Raw genomic sequence first — 25,448 nt, 5'->3', positions numbered from 1 at the left:
TTATATGAAGAACCTACCAGGCATGACAAAAGTCTGTCTCATGCAGCATTCTGTTTCTGAGAATGACCTGCGGGCTGTAGAATGACATGTCTGCATGTAGACCTCATGTAGGACTTAATGGGGAAGAAATTTAGTGCTGACTGATTTGGTAGTTCACTACTCCTAACCTTTTGATATCCCATCAGTCTAAACTGTACAGTGTATATTCTATATAGCAAGCTGACAGAGTTCAAAATTAACTAGCCTATTGGGAGACAAGTGATGGGATTTTTGGAGTTGGGTGGGGGTTTCATGAGGGATTGTTTTTGAAGGTTTTCGTAGAGTTGTGGTTTGACTAATCTTTCACTGAGTGCTTCTTATGAGGCACACTTTTCCTTGGAAGTTTTGTTGCCAAAGGCTGATGAAATGCAGATGTTGCATGAGCTACTTTTACCTATAGTTTTGACACTTGAGTTGCTGTAGAGACAACAAAGGGAAGGACATTTTATTCCCTCTTTTGTTCTCATCATTCTTTTTTTCCTAGTCTGTCTGTCACTGTTTTTTCCCATCTCTTCCTTAGAGGAATGTGCTGTTTGAGTGAAAGAACTGAACTAATAAACAATAAGGTGAATATCCATAGCCTACTCCATCTCTTGGACAGCAGAAGGCAAACAGTGACTTGGTTGATGCTGTCTTCAATCCTTTGTGCTCTAACTCCAGCTGAATAAGCAGATTTGATAAAGAACTGGTAGTACATAGTAGCATGGTATACTTTGCCAGCCATTTTGTGGTTACATTGCAGAAGGCCCGCAATTCACATTGCACTTGGATCACTAAGAGAGTGTCAAGAAGAAGCAAATAGAGCATCTAGGAAAAGCCCCTGAGAGATGAAGCAAGAAATTGGCTGTTTGGAGGCACGTCTGCTTGCAGTCTGATTCATAATGTAAAGACCAGAGAAGTGTTTTGACAGATGCTCTTTTGTTCTTTGCAGTTATGCAAGCAGCTTCCATAATGGCACTAGCAGAAGAACTCTTTATGTTTAGATCTCTTCAGGCTTTCAGAATGAGGTTTTGAAAGATGATAACATTCTTACCAGAGCTGTGATGGATTTTACATCTTTAAGGTGTTGAATATTGTGTGAGGGAGAAAAAGAAAATGCGTTTGCTGAATGAGAGTGGTCTGCTTCTCATATGAGTGTCTTTCTGTTAAAAATGACTTAGAAGCCTTCTCTGCATAGGTTATCTGAAGAGTGTGAAGAAGGCCGTAGAGTTAAATTGTGGATTAAAGAAGGCAATATTTGTAATTTGAACCAGTTGTTTGAACATCCCAGTCTAGGTATGTGTACCTTATGCAGAAATAGTATTCTGGACAGCAGTATCTGTCTACATGCAGTGTCACAACTGATGCTTTGCGCCAAAGCTGCCTGTGGCTGCCTTTTTTTCAGGTGGTGCAAGCTTATGGCTACCTACAGGCTGCAGTAAATTCTCAACTTTTAGTTTAATGTTTTCAGTGTGATTTGTTGTCTTCTAAAAGTACAGAAAACTTTTTTCAAATCTGAATGGTTGTCTTAAAGGGTGTCTGAATTTAAATATTCCTTTATGGAAGGAAGACAGGTTTTGGTTACCTGGCTGCTTTCCCCTGGCACAGGGCAGGGCACCAGCTGCCACAAACAAAAGGAAGAAAAAAAGTTTTGTTTGCAGAATTGTAGTTCTGGACTCGCCTCCTTCATGGACAAGCTTTGGTTTGGCTGCAGTCAGAAGCTGCCTCTCCTTCCTGCAGATGATGCCAAATGGTGGCAGAAAGCACTCTGTGGGCAGGTGTTTTTAAAAGGCTGTTATGGTTTCTTATCTGATCACAGAACTGGCCTTGGAACAGTTGTTCCAGCTGTTGTAGTTGGGTTTTTCTGAGAATTCTAAGTTTTTTGGAAACAGCTTGAGGGATAGACAGGATCAATGCTGGAACGTCTGATGGGTTTCTATGGATTTCCGGGAGGACTCTAGATGACTAGCTCATCCCTCAGTATTTATGCAAGAGTCTAAATGAAAGTGCCACATGTTGCACTTGCAGCAGTTATCCAGCAGCTCTCCTACCCCAAATTCTGCAACAGGGATGCAAAAGTAGCCAAAAATCCCCTAGCAGGTCTACAAATGAAAGTCCCGTTCCTTATTCGGAGACTCTTTTCTGCTTACCTTTGAGAATAATCAAACAGTTGAGAAACTATTTAGGGATCTGAAGCAAAAGGCTTAGGGATCTGAAGCAAAAAGCAAAATTAGTCATATCCCCTCTTAGTTAACCTTAGGTATGTGTGAACTTTTGTGATCAGGAAAGCTATGATGTGGACCAGAACATTTTTAAGGATGTCTCAACTATATTAAGTTCCCACTGGTGTCTTTTTTCTATCTGTACTACTATTCAGGTCTCCTCTTCTTCTTTTGTCTCAGAAGGGTCATCTCTTCCATCATTTGCTGATTGCCCCCCAGTCTTGAAAATAAAAGGAGCATGGTTAACTGATCATAAAGCCAGAGGGAAGTGACACTTTTGTGTGACTAGCTAATTTCCTCCTTGTAGTTAGCAAATTAGTTCATGTCTCTTGACCTACAGAGGTCTGTGTAGCGCACAGGAAGTACCTGACATTTCTAGATTGATCAGAATTGGTGCTTGTTCACTTATTCACATTGACATTACATGTTTTATTGATGTACCCAGAAAGTGGTGGAGGGAGGCTACAAAAATTTTCAAGAGCTCCTTGCTATCTAGAGGTAGTGAACTCTAGTGATGTCTGTCAGCATGATGAACATGATGGATGCCCTCCAAATCCAAAATTGGTAGTTTTATGGGGAAGTACAGGTGCCTGTCAGCAGGTCCTCAGAGCTCAATGATTTCTCCTGAGGCATATTCTGGGACAATGGATGCCACTTGTGACTTTACAATTGTGCATTCCATCACTGTGTGGTGGGGGTGGACATCTGCAGTCTCCGTGAAGAAGCAGTCAGACTTGTAAGCTGCAGGGTCAGTTATAAGATAAACCTTTCTGTGCACATTTAGCCCAGCTCTAATAAAAGGTCTTGAAAGGAGGCTGTCCTGAATCTTCTTGATATGGTAGATTTTGTGTGCTTAATCTTGTTACCTGGCTTATATTGAAGGCTTAATGTTTTCCAGAGTAGACCTGTTTGCTTTTAAAACCAACAGAAATTATCAGGTCTCTCATTTGGACAGAGGCCCGAGCACTAACCCCAGGCTCTGGTTGATGCATGTTGTGACAATACACTTGTGGTTCCCTCTATAAATAGAGCGTCAAAGTGGGATTCTCACTCATCAGTGAAGCTGAAGGGCTTTCTTGATCACCCAGTGAGGTGACTGCAGTGTGTCTGAGCCCTTATGACAGAACCTGCTCATGCTGGCTTTTAAATCAGGATTAGGGACTTGTAATGTCAAACAATAGATTCTGTTTGAGGGCTTCAGTAAATCTCTGCAACATTTTGAAAGTCCAGGTTGGAGACCTCTTGTTATACCTGAGAGGTTACGTACCTTAGATTTTACCTAAAAAACACAGGTAGATTCCTCAGTAGACTCTGGCTCTGACAGAGGGTGACTTTGCATACCTAATCCTGTCCAAAGGCTTTCCACACAGAGCTCGAAGCTGGGGAGATGTTTGAAACACCAAAAGGAGCATCTTCTACAGCTTCTACACTGCACTTCATCAGAGCTCAAGAGGGCCTTTTACATCCCTGGAGAGAGGTGTTTTTGAAAGTTTTAATTAGTATCTGGCTTCTAAGTGAGAATCTGTGAATTGAGAGTGGAATGAACATTTGGATAGTAATTTGAAGGAGTAGAAATCCTTGATTGCTAGCAGTACCTGAAGCCATTAGATATTACAGGATCCATGTGTTTATCCATCCCCCATTCCCATCTCCTTGGAGCTCAATTTTCTAGGACTTCCATAAGTAAAACAGACATGGAAGCTGTAATACCAGTGCAAAAAGTGCTGGCTTGCAGATAATATCTTGTTGATTCTGTTGAGCAAAAGCACTTCAGGCTCACGCCTGGTTAGACAACAGAACTCAGAGTCTCCAGTTATAATAATGAAAGATCCTTTTGTCCTATAAATCAGAAAAAAAAGATGAAGCAAAAGCTAGCTCTGGGTTTGGGTTTTTTTGTGTGTGAGAGATTTAATTAAGATATTATCATGGTTCAGTCTTCCCTGGAGCAGAAATCCAGTATTTGAAATTAATAACCTTCAGCTTTTGATCTTTACTAAAACTGAAGAACCTTTGTTGAAAGTTATAAAGCAGGATACAAATTCATATAGAAAACAAAATGTGAAAACCTAGGTAGTGAAACAGTTCTTAAGAATGACGTATATAAGTATTCCAGCAGTTGAGACTACAGGCAATCCTCAGGTAATTCTATGAAATTTAGTAACACTGTGAAATATTCTTTTTCGTCCAGTAACACTTCCAAATCCATTTCAGCTTGCAAATTGCAAGTGTATATTGAGAGACTTGATATACACTGAAAGTGAGATGGTATCTGATTTATTATGTAAGTAATACAGAACTTTTTAGGAATCTGTTTCTCTTCTCAGGAGCTGGATAATTCAGAGGAGAAGAAGAGTGTGCTGGTAACAGCTCCAGGACCTACTGCAGCTTCAAAAAGTGTTGTGGAATTTGCCAGTTCTTCACCAGCTCCCAAAAAAGCCCGGGAGGATAACAGCCTTGTGCCTCTTATCATTCCTGTGTCCGTGCCAGTGAGAAAAATTGACTTGCAGAGCCTTGAAAAGGAAAAGTCTGAGGATGGAAAGCTCCAGAGAGGCCAAACAAACGATCGAGCTCCTTGTGAACGGAAGCCTTCTGTGATAGTCACTCGGAGGCGATCTAATCGTAACACTAACATGGACACCTCGAGTCAGGTACGGAAGGACTAAGACACCAAAGATGAGCCAGATCTGTTAGATTTAATCTCACGGTTTTTAGCCATGAACTTTCCTATTAAAGTAGTTCTATCTCAAGGCTTGAACTTGGAATGTATGTAGTCTGGGGATTTTTTTAATCATAATACTGCCATATATTTGGGCATTGCTGGCTTTTCATGACCTACAGCTAATGCTAGTACAGCCAAGCAATGCCTCACTGAATTCACTAAATAGTGAATAAAGCTAGATGGGCAATAAGGCTAGAATTAATAGTGTGTTTGTGTAAAGAGTGCTTTCTTTGTACGTACATAGATACTAATAAATTCCAAGTAGTGCACGTATCTCTCAATGTGAATAAAATCCAAAGTGAAGATTTATTCTCATGGAATTGAAACCTTTTACTGAGTTCTGAAGGTCAGTACTTGATTGCTCCCCTGCAGCATGGTAGTGATGAGTGGGTGTGTAGATTTTTTTATTTTTCCTCTCTTCTATTCAGAAGTACAACAGAATCTTCAGATACCAGAGAAATGGTAGGCATGTGGGGAGGTTTCTCTGCATTTAAATGCTTGACCACGTTATATTATCTTCTGTTCTCTTACCACTATCTGGTGTCACCGTGTATCTGTATCATGGTTCTGGTGTATCTATACCAGGGTTCTGCTGTGCTTTTTTGTTCTCTTTTAAAGCTGCCATGAAGGTTGGACCAGATGTACATTCTTGTAAAATATAACTGCATAATCATGAGTTAGAGCTGCTACCTAATAGTTCCTCTGTCCATTCCATTCCATTCCCTGTCTTCTTCCTCTCACTTCCGTCTTCTGCTAATTGTTGAGACATCCTCCAACTGTCCTATCCAGATTTTGAGCTGCCATTAAAAAATGTTGTCATTTCACTCAAGTTTGTCAAACAACCCGAGGTTTTAAAACTAAATTAAATATGTAATTTTCTTTTCTAATAGCATGAAGATGCTGTTCCAAAGGATGAAGCAGAGGGCTTTGCCCGAAAACCAAAGCAGCGGCCAAGACCCGAGCCACTCTTCATACCACCAAAAGCTGGCACCTTTATTGCACCACCTGTTTATTCCAACATTACTCCATATCAGAGCCACTTACGGTCACCTGTCCGTCTGGCAGACCATCCTTCAGATAGGAACTTTGAGCTACCTCCTTACACTCCTCCGCCAATCCTTAGTCCAGTGAGAGAAGGATCTGGGCTGTATTTTAACGCTATCCTCTCTTCAAGTGGTCATTCGGTTCCACCTCCAATGACTCCCAAAAGTGGTCACAGAACTCTGCTTAGATCAAGTAAGTTTCACTTTAACCTTCCTTTCTTGCCTAGTTTATGATTAGGAAATGCAGAGCATTAGGAGGAAGATCGTGCCCTTAGGAGGTGTGGTGGTGTGAAACTGGGGCTTCTTCATGACTGTTTAGGGAGCTGGAATAGAGGAAATGCAGTGTTGGTACATCTGGGAACTGGTGTTAAGATGCGTTCACAGGCAACCTGCAACACCCCCTGCTGACGTTCTTGGGAATGGAAAAGTCAGTTCCTCGTATCTTGAACTGAGGGGAGGAAGGCAAATTCCCGGTCATCTGAAACTCCATTATTTAGCCTGGGGGTACCTTTTTTGAGAGACGGACAGCTCTGATTAGATTTGCAAGCTGTGTGAAAAGCAAATCTCAGATGTGAAGCTGAGCAGTTCTTTCTTCTTGTTGCAGATAGTTCAGAAGTTACCCCTCCAATTCTTACAGTGGTGGGGGAAGCCACCCCAGTCAGCATTGAACCGTAAGTAGCCAGTAGGTTCATAGTCTCTTAGTAAAAGTGCTTCCTTCCTTCCTCCTAAACCTTCAAGCTGCTCCCTGTACAGCTGATGTATCTCTTAGAAGCATTAAAACTATTCTTATTGGTGGTTCAAAATACAAGTTGTCTTGATTAAAAATTACTCCATACGATAAATAGTGTTTGTTTGGGCAAATGGAATTCTGGTGATACTAACTGCTTTGTATTACTGCTTATCTGTCTCTGGGCTGAAATACTGTTAATTACCTAAAGGTGAATCTATCCTGTGTTGTTGTATATGAGCACTTCTTTGTACGCTGTATGCTTGTTTTAGGGTGGGAAGATGGTCCTTTAGAGGAAGGACAGAATGTAGCATGGAAAACTGGAGTTAGCTCTCACATGGGTGGGTCAGATCGCAGGTGTGTTGTGTCTGCAGCACAGCTGTGAGCACCTCGTTCCCCCCGGGCGAGCTCAGCCTGAAAGCCCTACAGCCAGTGGCATATGGGGTGTGTGCCCTGAGCTAGTCAGCCTCATTAATCTTTAGTTGGCTGTGTGCTGGGAAACTTCAGACATATGTGGACACAGCAGCACTAGGGAACACAGTCTGAAGATGCTGAAGCTGAAATCGTGAGCTTAGGCTTCATGCCAGTCCCGCTAAATCTGAGTGAAGTGCAAATGTCTCTGCACAGCCTTCACAGATGCTCTGGGAGTGTTACCAGTACAAGCTCAGTGCTGCAGAACTTCATCAACATAGTTCCAGTTCATTATTGTACCTAGTTAATGAACTTCTGCAAAGTCTAATCATTGAGATGCATGGCATGGAAGCACCCATATGGCATAAAAACACCCACGTGGCTCTGCATCTGATTGTGCAGTCAGCAATCTCTGCTCTAACTCTGCAGCATATCCTGTAACATTTGAGATATTTAACTCAAACTTTCCCCAAATAAATACAAGGCTTCTTTTGCTTTTATCCAAAATGGTTTATATTTTGAAAAGGGACTGGAGCATTTGCTGGCAATTTTATTTTTTCTTGCCCTTTTTCCAATCTGCCTTCCTGTTTGAAGCTCAGTTTTCTACACCTGTGGCAGCAGCCTGAGCAAATGTTGCAATTGTGAATGAACACAGATTTTTCTTGTCACCTTTGCAGACCTCCTCTAGACTGAGCCTGTTCATTGAAATAAGAACATTCATCGTTGTATAAATTTATTTTGGATATTGCCTAATTCATTTTTCTCCTGTTGGTTCATTTCACATTAATCCAGGGGAACTTCTTGAACAGATATTTTTTGTGTCCCTCCCAGGTCTTGGTCTTTGACCTCTCTGTGGTGCAGTTGTCTTTGTTGTGTCTAATGGCTTAAATTGCTGAAGTTAATGACATAAAGTTAGTTGTAATTTTAGTTGTGTGTGAAAATTTTTTAATTTGTTGCTGGAAATTTCAAATCATGGTAACTTAGTAGTGCAAGTTCTTTTCCTTTTGCCAAAAGGGAGTTACGTGCAGAGTTGTCTTACTGTCATCTTAAGTCTTACTGAACAGGTGCTTATGCAGGTAGATAGCTTTTAACTTTTAATCACAATAAATTAATAACCCGGTGTCATTCTGTGTTTGGCAGCACTGCTGTGGTCAGTTATGTAGACATATCTTTCTTAAAGGAAATATGGCAGGAAGCACTTTTTTTTTTTTTTAAAGAAAAAATGTTTAATTTGCTTTGTAGTCTTGTCAGAAGTCGACTCTAACTTGTGATTACCCAATATAGTGTTCCTAATTGCTTGTGCTTTGCCAAACCTTCTGTTAATGCTTCTCAAAAGGTTATTTAATTGCAGTGATTTGGAATAGGAAATGTGATAATGAAGCTTAATTCTTTGTGAAGTGGTACAATAGGCAGCTGTTGTCACAGATCCTTGTGTCCTACTGGTTTTGTAGTTCAGTTGCATCAAAGTCATCACACCTCAACTAGGCAGCCTTAAATATACCTGTGGTGCATCAGCTGTGAACTTCCTTCCCAGTGCACGGCCTCATTTCTGAATGTTGTCACACTCAGCTCCCATGGAATCCCAGGAGCACCACTGGTGCTTACAGGCAAGAGCTCCTGTTGTACTGAAATGGGGGCTTCATCAGTAAAGTAACAGTGGAATAATATAACTTGAATGGATCTCTGGACATCATCTGGTCCAAGTCCCTGCTCAGAGCAGGCGAAATTTAGGTTACCCAGGTCAACTCTTGCAGCAGAATTCAGGTTTTATTTGGACGTTGCAGGTATGAAGTGTAATTCATAGTTTCTCTAGCCCAGAGATGTCATATTCCAAGTTCTGTTTAAAAAGGAAAAGCAACTTTCAAGAAGCCCCACATTCTTTCCCTCCAGATTTTCCAGTTGTCTCTTTCCTTCTCAGAAGTGAAGTCAGAGGAGTCTGTGTCTTAAGACACAAAATCTCCCAAATTTCCCAGTGCAGTTTTTACTGCAAAACCACCTTTTTATCTGTTTCCAGGTGGCAGCAAAGTGTCAGTTTTGAGCAGTTATCCCTTCTAGGGCAGATTATAGTCCATAACCCTTTCCTCCTCTGTGTGAAACTGCATGCCATAACAGTAAGCAAGACTAATCACAGTGAGCAGAAGACTCCATGTGAACCTCACTGCAGTCCATCCCAGTGTGCTGAAAGGAGAGCTGGCATACCAGGGTGGTTGTTTTGCTTTGCCTTTTTTAGCAAGGTCTTCTCAGTCTTGCATGAAATCTCTTGCTTTTCATTTTTAGTCTGGATTGTGCTTTTTCTGTCCAAGATGAAGAGGACAAGTAAAGGAAAAATTGAAAACTATACAGCGTTACAAACAGACAGTGTTTTCTTGGGGTTCTTTGTTCTTCATGCATGTTCCACCTTAGTGCATTGAAACAAAATTACTTTTGAGAAGCAGAATGGAAACAGTTACAACAAGGGGCATCTGAGATGCGACATTTTCAACTGCTTTAATTCTTCCCTGCCCGTGGCTGTGATTTGAGACGTGTAATGTCCCTATTGCTTTACCTTCAACAGGTGTTGGAAATAGTAGTTTTGGGGAAAAAGACAGATAGTATATGGCAGACCTGCCTAAAACTTCCCTGCCTACATCTATCATGCTTGATGTCATCTTGCCATCACCTACTGAGAGGAAGTTAGCACCAGTCTGTGCATCTAGCAGATTGTGAAGGAAGGAATCCAAAAAGAATCCCACCCCACTTGTGTGGAGCTGCTGCTGAATGGGTGATGAAATTAGAACAAGTGTATAGGGTAGTTAACTTCTGCATCACTTTGTTTACACATGAACTGTAAACTGTTCCCCTTAAGTAGATCTGGATCTGCTATAGATGCAAAAGAAATGGTTTGCAAAATCTCTGTATGTGTTGAAGTCAGTCATTTTTTTGAACACGGGCTTTTCCAACACATGACATCTTATGATGCAGGTGCTTCATGACAATATCAAAATAAGGAATTGGGTGTAAAAGAGGGAATTAGGGTGTTCCCTTCTCCTTCCATACCCATTTCTTCCCCTTGATACCACAGCCTCTTAGGACTTCAAAACACCCTATTGAAACACTTGCTAGTATCTCACTGGATTTTTGTGCAGGTTGTGTATTGTTTCAAGGCCTCCCCACACCTCTTCCAAACTCCTTTTCATAATAGACACATGTGTGTCATTTCAGAGGACAAGAAAAGTCTGGAGGTTGGCATTTCTCAGAAGTTTTTGTTATTATTCCTTATTGCACTAGATCATGCTTTTTCTCTGGTAATTGGGGGGGAGGGGGGGGAGTGGGGTGGGGGGCACCAAGCCAAGACTTGAGAATTATAGCTAATCTTGCCCTGGGCAGGGAGTTCTACTTTTTTCTAGTGAAGCAACTCCAGAATTTTATCATCTCATGGGCATTGCCTGATCTGCTCTCTCCGAAGAAGAGCTTCTTTCTCTATACTTTAGTATGTCAAGAGCTACCAGTGTGGTGCTAGTTGACTGACATCTGCATGAGGAACACTTTTGCATTAAGTATATAGCAGAACAGTCTTTCAGTGGGGGTTCTTACCCATCTCTGTGCACACAGCCACGTTTCCTAGTACAGAGTAGAATCTCTGCGGATGGTCACTTGACTTAAAGCAAGTGTAGTGCTCTGTGGGTTGCTTGTAGTGAAAAATGTGTCTGCTAATTCAGATGTAAAAGTACAACATTGCTGCTAAAAGGATGGGATTTGGGTTTGGTACAAAAGGAGCAATACAGGTTTCATTGTTTTATATTTTTGGTTTCAGTTGTTAGGAAGAGTACCTAGAAGACACCAGCTTGTATCAAGATCATAAAGGACCAAATTTTGATCCTGCTTTGAATGGGGAGTTGGACCAGATGCCAATGTTTAGGTTGAAAAGGACTTTTGGAGACTCTGGTTCAGTTGTTGGCTGACAAAATGCTAATACTAAAACAAGCTCACCTATCTTATGTCTGAGGAGCAAGCTTGCCTTAAGAGGACCCTGTATGAGAGCCTCTCAAAAAGTGATGATTTTTGGAAGCTAATAACTGTTCTTTGAGCAGCTATTAGGAGATGCTAATTTAAATACAGTTTCAACCTATGCTGATAAAACAATGGAAGCTGGTAATGGATGTAAAACCTCTCAACTTCTGAGTTATTTATGTAACCTACAGCACTGTTGGTGTTATATGCAAGAGCCTGCTGCAATTGTTTCTTCATTTGTTTCTTCATTAGTGTTTCTAGCAGAGATGGAGACTTCCTGGATATTGTAAAGAGGGCCTGACTGTAATGTTTTTCCTTCTCTGCAGGCGAATAAATGTAGGAACTCGCTTTCAAGCAGAAATCCCATCACTCCAAGACAGAGCTCTGGCAGAAGCTGATGAACATAAAGCAGAGCTGGTGTGGCAGCCATGGGGTGACTTGGAAACCAACAAAGTCACCCAAGAGAATGGTAAGAAGGTGGAAGGCTGGTAAATAGGACAGAGTTGTCACAGTGATTGTAGGGGTAACCACATATCTACTGTAGGCATAATTTAAAATCTTTTCGAGCTGCCAGTCAAGTGACGTGTTTGAGTGGTCTTGAAAACAGTTTTAGGAGCAAAACTTGTTTATTGGATTGCATGCATGGGGCAGGGAGAGGTTGGTAGGATTGGTTCTTTTAATTGTGAGAAAACTGGGACCATTGTTTCTATCAGGCCAAGAGCAGCCTTTTGCTCAGTGAAGCTTCCTTGGTTTTGTTAACATTTGAAAGCCACATACACTCAAATCCTTTGTTTTTGAGGGAAGTTCTAGACTTAATAGTATTTTGAAAAAATCAAGTTGTAGACAGAGGTCAGGATGAGGAAGCAGGAGTTGTGGCGGCTGGTAGCAGACTTGGGAAGCTGTCTGCTTTTGTTGCACATGGGTTGTGGCCTGTATAAATCCTGAAGGGGAGAGGAGGTGGGCAAGCTTGGAAGAAATATTTCTAGTGAGAGAGAAAAAAGGGTCTTGTGAAATGGAAATTCACAGTATAAGGGCGGATTCAAGAAATGTCTGAGGTGAAGGGAGGTGGGAAGACATTATAGGAGGGAGGAGGTTTGCAAGAAACTCCATGTGTAAATAGTGCTGTATGACCTTGCAGTCTAATGAATAATGGGGTCCAAATTTGACCCATATCAATTTGCAAGGACATTCAGCTTCTCTGAGTTCTACTTTCTGTTATGTCTAGTTCTCCTTCAAAAGAGTAATTAATCATGCAAATCCTGTAGGAAACTTCATTTTAATCTTCTTTTCTGAATTTTTTTGGTATCCCTGTGGAAACAGTGGAAAACCTGCTATCTGCTGCCTGTTCAAGCATTTTTCCTGGGGCTGGAACCAACCAGGAGCTGGCATTGCATTTCTTACATGAAGAAAAGGGAAGCATTCTGGTGAGTCTGCCCGGCTGTTCACCTCAGTGTGGTCAGAGATGTTAAGGAAGGTCAGGTAACCTCTCATTCCTGAGAGGAGAGCCTTGCACTTTCCTTTCAATGCATCTGGTTCCCATTGTTTGGTGTCCCTTGTATGTCCCTAAAGTGGGTTCTCACCGATGTACAGTGCCATATGCTCTTGCTATCTTTTATATTTCCAACTTGGACATGTTTGGCTTTTTAACAGACACGCTGACAGTCTATCAGGGCAAGTGAGCCAAGTCTGCTAAATGAATCTTAGGTGTTGTCTTCTGGGAAGATTACCATGTTGAAAGGCAAAATAAGAGGCTAGGGTTGAAGGCTGAGTCAAGAGTGCAGTGTCTTGTACCTCTTTGTTTTGGTAGATCCATTTGACTTCTCTGGTCTCTGTCTATAGAACAACTGTGCTGCTAATTTTATGTCAGTATTGTAAGACATGATACACTTCCATTATTGCCCTTTCACACCCGTGAGCAAAGAGCAAAGCTTTGTCATCCTTTTATAGTTCTGTGACAGATTTAAACTGGCATAAATCAGTCCTGTGGTCAGGAGTATCTCACACTTTTGTCTGGCTGCTTGTTTCCCATCTCCTGGCACTGACACTTGTGAGACTGCATGGACTTGCATTGGAGAAGAGATCAAACAGAAAGTTTTTGTGTGTACGTGTTAGGTTTCTGCCAGCCCATCGTTGTGAATGCTGTTGTTGGCATTAGGGAGGAGCAGGACTGCCTCTGGCAGCAGGAGCTCATTGTTCAGGTGGTTTAAACTGCCATTGGCAGTATGATTCCATTGTCTCCTTCCTACAAAATTTGAAAACGTTTCTGGTTTATATGAAAACTAAAAAGTAGCTTGAGAGGTGGGGTTTTTGTGTGTATAATCTTTCAGTCACATGACTGCTGTTTTATTTTGAAATATTGCTTAGTCAAGTGAGATCAGATTGCAGTGACTGCAATGTGTAAGACAGGTATCATTTAGGGCGCAGCATTTTTGGATGTGTGTGTAATAGGCCTTTGGTTAATGTGATGCAAGGTCTCTGTCTATGGAATTGGCTCTCTCCCAATACCCTGGTGGTTGTGTCAATTCACAGATATGAAGAGGTGCCCAGAATGTACCACTTGCCTGTGGTACCCAAGATTAGGTGGATAGTCAAGAATGTGATTTTGAAAGTTGTCCCAAGTGGTAAACTGTGCTCTGGTTCTTTTCTGTTAGCTTGCCACAGAAAGGAGAGGATTAACAATTGCCTGATCTTTGTTTTTAATACCCCAAACATTAAATTAATTATTTTACTTGTGTTTATCTAAGGGAGCTCTGACCAAACTGCTGTTGAAGAATCCAGTGCGACCACCTACCCACCCTTTGGCAGATTATCACTACACAGGTTTGTTAACTAGGAATTTTTCTATCCTTTTCTGATTTTTTGGGGTACTCTTGATGCCTTAAGAGGCCTCCTAGAAACAGAGACCAGACAGGAGTAAGGGAATAAAGGTAGGTATTTATTTGAAAGGCCTTCAAAGGTACCCCTGGGGAGCCAGAGGCTGTTGCCAAGATGGACCCCAAGACGAACCCCAGGTTACAAGTTCTTCACACCTTTATAGGTTTGGTTCATTTGTATATCAGGGTTGATTCTCCAGTTAAAGCTTCAGTTTAATGGTGTAATTCCCCTCACTTGCCCCCCTTAGAGGCTCTTTGGTTTATACTTTTTCCTTGGAGAGCAGGCCTGGAGAGGCTTTGTTATGTCTACCTAGCATGAGAGAGCAGAAATTAACAGGCTACAAGAAACTTCAGAGTTACACACTAAGCAGTACAGAATTTGAAAAATATAAAAGTTAAAACCTAAGGCATCACTCTGTTACATTACAAGAAGATTAAAAGGCCAGTCCTCTCTCATAACTCAAGTGATGGCTTGCCAGAAATTTTGCTTGTGCAAATTATGAGACTTAAAACGTAAGAAACACTGCGTCCTCCTGAACATGTGCATGTGTATTGGCATATGCATGAGTTCTGATTTCCTTTATAGGGAAAAGGGAAGGCAGTCCCTTGGCACTAAGCCACAGAGAATGCAGAAGGATAGCCAGTATGTACAAGAAAGACTGTGGTAGCCTTAGAATCACAGCCTCTCTGGCATGATTTTCCAGGGTGGAGTTAAGCAGGGGTTTTATGGGGAATAGTTTCCAAGCTTGCTGAAGAAGCCTCAGCCAGCTATGGGTACCTGTCAGTGTTTCTTCAAAATTTATTAGTCTTGCAGCTAATTAGAAAATAGTCAGCCATGTGACACTGACTTCAGTGATCTAGGGTGACCCAAGCCACCTGAAAGACCTGATGTAAAGCAGTAGCGAGACATCTAATAGCTGGTGCCACAAAGCATACAAATTACATCTCTTCATTACTACACATGCCTACTGTAGTTATTGGCAAATATTACTTGAATACCATCTATGAGGAAGGAGGGGATTCAGAAATGTGTTTATTATTAGAGGCAAAGAATATTTGAGGAATACTGGAGACGTAGTAAATCTTCAAGTACAGATTGCTGCTGAAAGAGCAATCCTGTTCTCTTGCCCCACCATTTCCCTACTATAAAATCTTATGACTGGGCCACCACAAAGTGTGTCACTTCACCTTGCTTGGGCAACATCTTAGTTCATCTAATTGAGTGGTTTTTGCAAGCTGAGCTGAGTTAACCTGTGGTGATGAGCACTAGATCTAACACAAAGGAAGTGTTGAGAGGAGAGCTGAGGTGGAGCAGTAAGGGAGGAGTTAACAGCAGTCTGCAGTTTTGCTGTAGTAGGTTCGAGGAGAGACTGCACCCTTACAAGTGTGTACTGGTCTTATTTAAGATGAACATGAAGAAAATGTACATAGAAGAGAAAACATTTGAAATTGTATGGGCTTCCTTACAACTTATTTTTACCTACAGGATCAGACAAGTGGAAAGTTGCTGAAAAAAAGCTATTCAACAAAGGCATTGCAATCTACAAGAAAGACTTTTTCTTGGTCCAAAAGCTTGTAAGTTACTTTTTTTTTTTTTCATTACAGCAGTGATACATTTTTACATGTTTGTTGAACATTTAATACAGAAAGTTCAATCCTGATTTTTCTGAAACCTCAGTTTTAAGCATTAGGTCCTGCACTCAAAAGATTTCAGAGAAATGTCAGCATCTAGCACAGCATAAAATCTCAACAGAAAGCTAGAACAATAATGGTTTTTTTGCTGTTCTTGTTTACTTAGCCCTGGTACTTAAACTGCCTTACTTTCATTAGTCCATGCTGCAGAGATCTCCTCTGCAGAGCACATTTATAGAGCACTGGTAGTGTTTGGCTTAGATGGCTTGCTGATAAAACTATAAAGAAACACATCTTTGCCACTGATGGAGAGGAGCAAAGAGGGATATGTGAATGATGCATCCTTTAGCTCTCTCTTTCCAGTTTTGTGACAATGATAGTAAAAATGATCACTCCCATATTTTGATGAGGTATGGCATGTCAGCAAGGGGGAAATCACGGAAGGAGAGTGCAAAATCAGGAGCTGCATACATATTTACTGAATAAATTCCCCCAGAGCATTTAAGTTGCAAAAGCTCAGAAGCTAAGAATATATTCCAAAACTCTCAGAAAAATCACTGATACAGAATACGTAGATGGTCACAAGTCTGTGCTGATAATTGTCTACCATCATATGCCTATGAAATGCACATGGCCAAAACAGGAAAGGGCTGCAAACCTTCACTTCCATTTTTGGGTCAGTATTCTGGTCTGGTCTTCTCTGAAGGGCTGCTGGAAAATAAAGCTCCCCCGTAAAACTGAGAGGCTGCTGTCAAGCCTGATAGCTCAATTGGAACATTTCAGAGGCTAAGAGGTGCAGTAAGCTTACAAAGGTCCAGGTTCTGTCACTTTTACATTAACCAGCTTTTCTTTGGAAAGTTTGTCCTGTAGTTCTCAGTGAATAACAATGGGAATAGGGGATGGGCTGTGGGATGAGTCAGACAGGCAAATATGACACAGAAAAGGAGACCTGAACAGCAGCTGTGGTGGAGTGGAGACTCCTAAGGAAAGAAAACACAAAGTGTATTTATTGCACTCCTAGTAATTATAAGTCGTCTTAAAATCATGTAATCCATTGGACTTTCATGTTTTTTAAACAACAGATAAAAACCAAAACAGTGGCTCAGTGTGTGGAATTCTACTACACATACAAGAAACAGGTGAAAATTGGTCGGAATGGGACCTTAATCTTTGGGGACATTGATGGTGCTAATGAGAGATCTATGAAAGATGAAGCTGAAGTTGACATAAAGGTAAGTAATTTCCTAAATTTCTCTCACCTCTTTTGGGCTGTGGTTTGAAGTCTTGTGTGCTGTCTCATTTACTGGTAATATCAAAAGCACAAGCAATCTGGCTTCTCCACAGGAGTCCAGACTCACAAACTTGTGTCCTGTGTCACATAATGACATTTACTTACAGACATCAAAATTAACAATTCCTTTATCTTCTGGTGAAGAGTTCCCATAGGTTTGCACGTGTTCTTCCTCTCAGAAGGGACATCTTCAGTGAGGAACAGGGGCATGTGGAGGAGGAGGAGGAAGAGGAGGAAGAAGAGGAGGCAGAGGAAGGGTTGGATAACAGAAAGAGGAGCGCAGATGCTCTGAAAGATGAACAGACACTACAAGATGGTGTAATAGTAAGTGGTGCATTGTGCATGCTGTGCTTTCTATGCCACCTTCACTCTGCAAATAGTTTAGAAAACAGGTGGGCAGTTCCAGATGCAAAAAGTTTCCATCTCTAACTTTTTCTGGAGCAAGAGATTGAGCTGAGGTAGCTCAGAGTGTTACTATCAACCAGACTGTGTGCTGTCATGGGAGAACTGGGATGTGTAAGGTGGAAAAATGCAATGTATTCTTTGTGGCTGGTGCACACAGAGGGCCATGATGAGAAATGTCCTTAAAATAGCCTGAAGACTTTCTCATTAAATAAAACCTTTGTCTGGAATAAGTGAAGCACTGGAGCTCAGCCACTGTCTTCCTTCTGATGCTGGGTTTAAGTGTCACTTTGCCTCAACTCCTCTCCTCTTTGCAAAGGCCAATGACACCAATATGAGGCATCAAGAGGCAACTGTCATGAGCAGAATTGGGAGGAAGCCAAGGGAGACAACAGTGAAGCCTCGAAAGCCTATTACTGCTCCAGTGCAGAGAAAGAAGAGGAAACAGAAGATAAAATCAGATGCTACCAGTAAAACACAAAACACAGAAAACACATTTCCATGTAAAAAATGCGGCAGGTAAGACCAACTCTGCTTCCAGCAACAGTCACAGAATCACAGTAGGGCATCTCCTGTAGAAGCTTTTTCTCAAATGAGCTTTCAGTCTTTCTATTTAGGCCGTAGACATTGGCAATAATTTTAATGACATTGCCCCACTAATACTTGCAAATTAAGGGTTGTTTTTCCTCAAATGGCATGAGACACCACCTGCATTTCAACTGTGTACAGTATTTGGTGTTAAGCTGCACGTTCAAGCAGCTGCTGTATTGGCCCTCTGTAATGCTTACATTTTTGTAACGAGAAGTTTCTACGTATTTGCTAGATCACATATTAAGAACGTGGTGTAGACTTAAGAACAGTGGTGTAGAAACACGAGACACTAGCATGGTTATAGCAGCAGCTATTATGCCAGTAGGTACATAGTTCCCCTGGTTACATTTGCAGCTGTCTTTGGTGGATGTCAAATATATTTGTATTTCCTCACACAGCTTTAGTAGTTTTTGTAGGTGTGTTGCCAACAGAATAATAACTGTCAAGAAAATTCAGTTCCCTACATAAGTTGCTTACTCTTAAAACAACAGTCTTGTAATACCACTGGTTATCCCTTTATTTAAAAAGATACTGAGCTGGGGGATGGCAAAAACATGCAATCTGTGTCCAGTTACATCACCAGGGATGTGACAGATTCCTGTGATGCTGGAACTTTGCTGAAGGCACCCTGTCTCTGCCCATGGGGAGCATGTGGCATTGGAAAGGGCAGTGCTGTGAGAGGTCAGGCAGTTAGGATTTGGTCTTGGCCTCTGACACAGGACAAGCAGACAAGGATTCTTAATGGTGTCTGAACTTCACTTGTGCCATTTGATGCAAAGTCCAAATAGTTAATGGTGGAAGATGGAGGAATAGATCACAGAAATGTGAAGTCAGAAGGAAAAAGCTCAAGCATTTCAAGCTGTGTGGACAAGGCTCCGGAGTGGCATTGGGCTGTCATTTGCCTCCATGCTTATGGTACTGTTGCAGCACAGGGGTACACCTGAAAACTAGGGCCCCGTTGTGTTAAGCAGCATGTGCATAATTCAGATACTGCCCCTCTGAATTCAGAGCTGAATGAGAAATGGCCACAGTAAGAAATACAGCAAGTGGTTTGAGGGTGCTCAGGATCTCCTGCTAGCATTGCACCTTGTGCTGCCACACACCGAGTGGTGTTTGCTGTAGGTGCTCTATCTCAGAGCCAGCGGGAGTTCTGGAGCTGAAGCTCACGAACTCGAGGCTGGAGCAGCAGAAGCTCTTTTGGAGAAGTGATGAAGGAGGCCATAGGAGGGGCCAGTGCTAATGTACATGTGTGCCTTCCTCAGGGTGTTCTACAAGGTGAAGAGCCGCAGTGCTCACATGAAGAGCCATGCAGAGCAGGAGAAGAAGGCGGCGGCGCTGAAGCAGCAAGAGAAGGAGGCAGCAGCGGCGGCAGCAGCAGCCCGCAGCCAGGCCCAGCAGGAAGAGAGCAGTGACAGTGGGAGCAGCAGCAGCGGGAGCAGCAGCGCCAGCTCAGATGAGGACGGAGAAATATAGCAGCAGACCAGAAGTGGAGGGAGTAGCAAGGCTGGACCCAACCTCCCTCTTGGCGGTCTCACGTTTTTTTGCTTGCACTTTTCTTACCTGAACCATCAGGTCTCGGTTTCAGTGCTGCCATTTCCTCATGTCACATGTTCCACTTCACCTTGCCAGTACTGACCAAGCCAGAACGGTGGATAACAAGATTTGTTTAAACTTGGATTTTTTTTTTAAGACTAATAAGATTTCTATTCTATTTATAATGATATCCGAGGTACATAATAGAACAATGTCACCTGCAGTGGAAGTAAGTTCTCTCAGGTCAGTCAGACCTTTCTTTTTGTTCTTGTCAGGAATCATGGTAGTGGGACTCTTGGATATAAAGGTTTCCAGACTGGAGCAAGAAAATGAAGCTCTGCTCTGAGCTAAGTGTATCCAGTTACTGTGACACTTGTGATTTCTAGTTGTTTCCTTTCTCAGCAAGTTCTTCTTCTTTTTATGCTTTCCTGCCTTTCTTTCTGAGCAGTTATTCAGGCAGACAACAAGTTTTGTGGAAAGATGGTGTGCACTTTTGACCTCTGTTTCACAAAAATGAAAAGTGGGATGAGCAAGACAGTCTTCTTCCTTTTGAGAGGAAGTTTATTTTTCAAATGGAAGCCTAAGGTCATTTATCTTATGGCATTAAGAATGTAGCAATGAATATAAAAATATCCTGTGGGATTAGAGTAGCCACAGGCTTTGCAGGTTGTCTCATCTTGGAAGACAAAATAGTCAGCCTTTGATTAACTTAAAGAAGTCTGGGCTTCACAAGTGCAATTTGAAATGAAAACTGCTGGATTTGAATTTGCATAAATGGGAGCAAGTTTGTTTAGTGAAAATGAACCCAGATCTTCTTGTGTGCGGGATTGTGTGCACCTCAGAAATGGGAGGAATGGACTCATCTCCAGCAGTGATCCCTCTGTGAACGTTTTTACCTCTCAATATCCTCTTCTGTCCTGTAGCAGCCCTCATTTACTCCTTGAAATTGCCATCATCAAGCTTTTATGGCGGGGCCCTCGTTTCCCTCATAGTTGCTGTCAGACAGTATTGTCTGTCAGACAGTCAGTGCTGTCAGACAACTTGTCACCTATTTGCACACCAGTGGGCTGGGCAGTGCTGCCTGCTGGGTTGTCCTGGTATGAGCAGTGCTCTTTGCTGAAAGGCTGATTCTTCTTTCAGAACTGACACAAGCTAGTAGCCCAAAAAGTCTAGCCACCAAAAGCTCCTCATGAAAGAGTTAAGAAGAAGTGGCCCAGGTGACAGATGTTAGATTCGCACAGGATTGTTCTGTACATCTTTATAGCCCACATTTATCATTCTTTTGTAAGGATGCAGAGAATCCCTTGTGCTTCGTGGGCAGCTGGTCCCAGCCTGTAGCCTAGCTGCCCAGTTCCCTCCCTCCATCCAGTCCTTAGGAGCAGCACTGATCCCCAGCTTCTTGGGTGCTGGCACTGTGTCAGACCAGACCTGTACTGAAGGAGCTGATTGCTCCTGCCTTCCCCAGCAAGGATCCAGGAGATGATGTTGTATGTGAACTACAGAGTGTACCTGATTGGCAGATTTTTTTTTTTTTTAATCTTGACCCTTCCAGCTGCTAGATAAATTCCTGGTTAACTATGGAAAGAGGCTCTAACCTCCAGCATGTCATCTGTCACTCTTCTTGCCCTGTAGTTTTATGCAACTATGATGGCTTCGCTCTCGTGTTTGGGAGACTGTATTGTACAATGTTTGCTTTGATGTATCTATGCCTTTGCATAGAATCCTTTTTCTGAATAGCGGAAAGAGTTAATACTCTTGCAAAATCAGGAGGAGTACCATTAAGGACTGCACTTTTTGCAAAGTTGACACTTTCACCTGTAAGTGTTCAATCTTCTGTCAAGATTGTATTTTTCATTCCTATCAGAACTGGGTTTTATGTCAGCATTTGGATGACTGTTCCATGTTCCATGTGTATGGGTCTTATTGACTAACCAGGCTGTGGAAGCAGATGGCACATCATGAACTGTTAAAATCATTCAAAAACTGCAAAGAACTAAAAGCTGCTTCTTTAAAAAGAAGCTTAAGCAAATCAGTCTTCCTATTAACGGTTTCAGTGTTGATTGTTATCTTTTTTTCTTTTATAAATTGGAGAAAATGCTTGTCTACCATTATTGTAGGGCCCTTGCAGACAACAGAAGCTTTAGCACACTGTGTCTGGAGGGACAGTAGGTACAACAACTGCAAGCATCATTACAGTCTTCCAAAGGCCACATCTTTCACTGATTTCTCCCTATTTTAGGAAACTGATATAATTTTTCCTCTCATCAAGGACAAGCCATTGAGGTGCTGATTAGAACAAATCAGAGATTTTCTTTATTTGCAGAAAAATGTTGTGTATATTATGTACTGATTCCAGTACTGGTTGTTCCTCTCCCACCTGGCTGTAGTATAAGGTAGAAGAGAACAGGAAACCTGGACACAGTCTGTCACTGGAAGAAAATCAGGAAAGGGCTTTTTCTGAGGCTAACCTCTACAACAGCTGTGGGTTAGCAGGGCTGACCACAATCAGGTAAATGTGCCAAGTAAGTGGCATCAAGTTGGAATGTTTCTGAGCATATTTTTGAATTGCTAGTAGCCACCAGAAGACTTCTTTTCTGGCATGGTAGTAAGGAAAACAGCTCCTCCAAGTGTCATCTTAAAAAACAAACAGGCAAGCCAAGCCTGCTGCCCACTGGCTTATGGTAGGAGTTTGGAATTGATCCTGCATTTGAATTACATCCTGCCTACTAGCAAAAGTTGGCAGGGAATTGTTTTTTAAATAAAGAACAAAACCAAAACCCAAACAACCAACTCCCATATTCTGTGGACAAAGCATTTGAATGGAATTTATCTAATCTGGAATGAGTTATGTCCTACTCTTAGTGGGGGAAAAATAACTTGAGAGGCTCTTTACTGCAGCGCAGTGTTAATTTAAGTTTGTGTTATTCCAGTTAATATTTAAAAAAATCCACTTCAAACAAACAAAATTCTTGTCAATGTTCTGTTGATATGTCTGTTTTAAAACTCCATGCTCATTATTTTCCATCGTTTAAAGGCCTGTTGATTGATCCCCATTTAGTGTAAGGGTTTGCTGCTAATTTAGAAAACGGGCAGTAAAAAGTCACTGGTTTGAACGAGGTGTCTCTTTGCTTTAGCTCTTTTATATGGGAACAAAAATAAGATTTATAGACTGCAATTCTGTAAATGTGTACTAATAGACTTGCCTTTTACAGTGCAAGATCAGGCTTCAGGTGGTCATATAGTCAGATGGCTGTTTCAAAACCATTACCTACTTGAGTCTTGATGCCAGCATAGGGCATCACAGAGATGCAGCAACAGGTCACGTTGTGCCCTGATCATGTACTTCTGCCTGTGCTTCTGCCTGCCCTTTACAGAGAGATTCAGTCTTTCAGGTTTGTGATTGCATGGGATAGCATCTGAGTTTTGTAAGACTCTGTGTGTATGTAATTACTAGATAGATGCATGCACTTGTGATGCGTATCTGATATAGCTGCAGGTGTTTTGCAGTCTAGCTGCAAGAACCACTCTGCATTTTAATTTATTTGATGTTTGTTCATTTACTGATACAGGTGATGGTATCAGAGAGAACTTGGCTGTGTAAGTTGAAGGCCTACAGAATTTCACTCAGCTGTGCAGGACCATGGAATTTTGCTGGCTAGAAACAGGTAGGGATGTAGCTGCTTAAAGGCAGGGCAAAGATAGAAATTCAGAAGCTCAAAGGTAACTCATCTGTTAAATCCATTGTAGACAAAGTCCAAATTAACTAAAAATACTCTCTGATTTATCAAACTGAGGCGTTTGGTCATTTTTATCATTACAGCAATCTTAGATTAAAATCAACATTCAAAAAAAGTGTTTCCTTAACCACAAATGTGGTTTCTCATTCTCAGCAGTTACACACTTCTTAATTCTCTTTCAGGCAGTGGACTAGAAGGTTCCTCCAGATACATACTGTATTTTAAAGAAATAGGAGTAGGAAGGACGATAGCCATAGGAATCTTGTCTGCTTTCATACAATGGCACATTTAGTCCAGTGCTTACCAGAAACCTTATTCTGATCGCATTTTCCCACACAAACTTTCTCCTTGCTTTATCTTCTGCTGTATGTCTGGAAGTTTATAAAGCTTTAAAGAAACAGAGAAGCAAGTCTACCAATCATGTTTGATTTTGGGGGGTGGGGGTGAGTTTCTATGTAAATTCATCACTTGCGTTCAGCTGCTTTACTTTCCCTCCTTCTCTCCTGTGTCATATGTTAAGAAGACACAAACTTTGAATCCCAAGCTGTCTAAGGATCTTTCTTTCCAAGACTAAGATTCCACTGACAGCTGAGCCTAAAAAAACCCTTAACTTCTCCAGATTAGAAGACAACATATATTTTTATAGAAATGTAACTGTGTATTTTAAAAAAGTTTCCTGCAGCTTCTCCACATGTATTTTTCCCCTTGTAGTTCAGATTTGGTATAAACTTTTTTGTGTGTTCATTCTTTTTATGTTCTGTTTTTAAATTTGTAGTCAAAGCTTTGGTGTACTGTACAGGAGCAGTCAGCCTTTGTAATTACTGTATAAATGCTTTATAATAAAGTATATTACTTTTATTTTAATAAGTGAGCAGACACTTCCTTTTGTGTGTCTGCTGCCTAGGGCACCTTTTAAAAGACTGTTACATGTTTAAAATGTACATATATATAAATATATTTACCTGTTGCTGTACAGTTGTGATAGACTGGACTGAATTTATTTTTTGTGTGCTTTTTTATAAAATATTAATACACTAAAGGAAATCTTGCTGATGTGATTGTAATGTACTATGTAACTTATTTACTTAATATCCTCTATATATCTAAAAAACCTTTTATTAAATGAGGTTTAAAAAATAGTTTCTTAGCTGAGTTTTTTGATGGTGTGAGGGAGTGGCTGGGGGCTTGTGCGGGCTGTGGTGCACAGGAGGCTGTCACGAGTCCTTCTGTTTTGGTACTTAACCTTTTAGTTAACTAGGCTACACAGGTGTTCTCACAGCTATGGGCATGATGTCTTTAAAAGCTACAAATGCTACATAAAGCAGGTGGCAGAAATGTGTATCAGTGCCTGACTGGTCTTCTGTGAGATTGCACCTAGGATCTAAGGCAGCATACCTGTTAATTTACACTGACCTTTTCAATATTCTTGGCAAAGCTGGCAGGAGAAAGACTCAGCCCAAGACATGAAAACACTAATTTTTTCAGCTTAGTGTAGAAGTCCTTGCTTTAGTTTAGTCCTGTGCCTGTGGCAGTTGATCAGCAGTAGTGTTTGGAGAAAAAAATGGTATTTTGCCTGGTGTGCAGAAGAGACAGGGAACACCGAAGCCTTCACTTGAGGTAACAGACCAGGACTTTCAGGCTTTAAGTAATGCATTTGCATCCCTGTCAAAGCCAGCTGGCAAAAGTGCTGAAGTTTAGTACTTTGCATAAAAACTGAGGCTGTGCAAACAAACCTTAGACAATGAAAAAACCCACACATTTTGAGCATTTTGGGTTCTATCTTTTTTTACTGCTGGATCTAAGCCCAAGCTTCTGGAAGTTATTTCAGCTACTGAAAGAAACCTTATAAAGCATTTTAGTGATTAGTAAGTTTCGAGTTAGTGGTATTGTGAGGAATTCTGCAGTAACTCCCTGTATGTTTTCTAAATAGCATTACAGGCATCACTGTGGGATGCTGCTCTTGACATTATTGCGACCAGCTGCTGTGGGGTAGAAAGTGTTTTCTTTATATCAGAGTTTTGAAATTACATTTCAGTGACATGGTCTACCGAAGGCTAGAGTTTTATTAGAGAGGCTTATGAATCAATTAGCCTTCCCCCATCTGGGTTTAATGGAACTGATTGTATATTACTGTTAGCAGAATTTAAATTCAAAGTGAATTAGTAATTCTGTACTGAAGAAAGATCAGCCATTTCTCAACCTTACTTGGATTTTTTCCCCCATATAGCAGCAGTAGACTTTTCTCTGAGGACCTAAGAA

The 25,448-nt window shown here is 41.4% G+C and overlaps 1 protein-coding gene across 2 annotated transcripts in view; it reads left to right on the top strand.

Annotated features, from left to right (window-relative positions):
* Positions 1-24,328, top strand: part of MIDEAS (mitotic deacetylase associated SANT domain protein) — a 55,659-nt gene extending 31,331 nt beyond the window's left edge. For both annotated transcript variants that reach the window (XM_048306911.1, XM_048306912.1), the window contains exons 3-13: positions 4,565-4,888; positions 5,850-6,195; positions 6,607-6,673; positions 11,457-11,599; positions 12,451-12,554; positions 13,875-13,950; positions 15,490-15,578; positions 16,718-16,867; positions 17,071-17,250; positions 17,648-17,847; positions 19,182-24,328. In XM_048306911.1, the coding sequence (XP_048162868.1) occupies positions 4,565-4,888; positions 5,850-6,195; positions 6,607-6,673; positions 11,457-11,599; positions 12,451-12,554; positions 13,875-13,950; positions 15,490-15,578; positions 16,718-16,867; positions 17,071-17,250; positions 17,648-17,847; positions 19,182-19,392 (1,890 nt within the window). In that variant the 3' untranslated portion in view covers positions 19,393-24,328. The remainder of the gene's footprint in view (positions 1-4,564; positions 4,889-5,849; positions 6,196-6,606; positions 6,674-11,456; positions 11,600-12,450; positions 12,555-13,874; positions 13,951-15,489; positions 15,579-16,717; positions 16,868-17,070; positions 17,251-17,647; positions 17,848-19,181) is intronic.
* The last annotated feature ends 1,120 nt before the right edge of the window (positions 24,329-25,448 follow it).

Source organism: Corvus hawaiiensis, chromosome 6, assembly GCF_020740725.1.
Source record: "Corvus hawaiiensis isolate bCorHaw1 chromosome 6, bCorHaw1.pri.cur, whole genome shotgun sequence".
In the NCBI taxonomy this organism is placed as follows: domain Eukaryota; kingdom Metazoa; phylum Chordata; class Aves; order Passeriformes; family Corvidae; genus Corvus; species Corvus hawaiiensis.
This window is presented reverse-complemented; position numbering and strand designations above follow the sequence as displayed.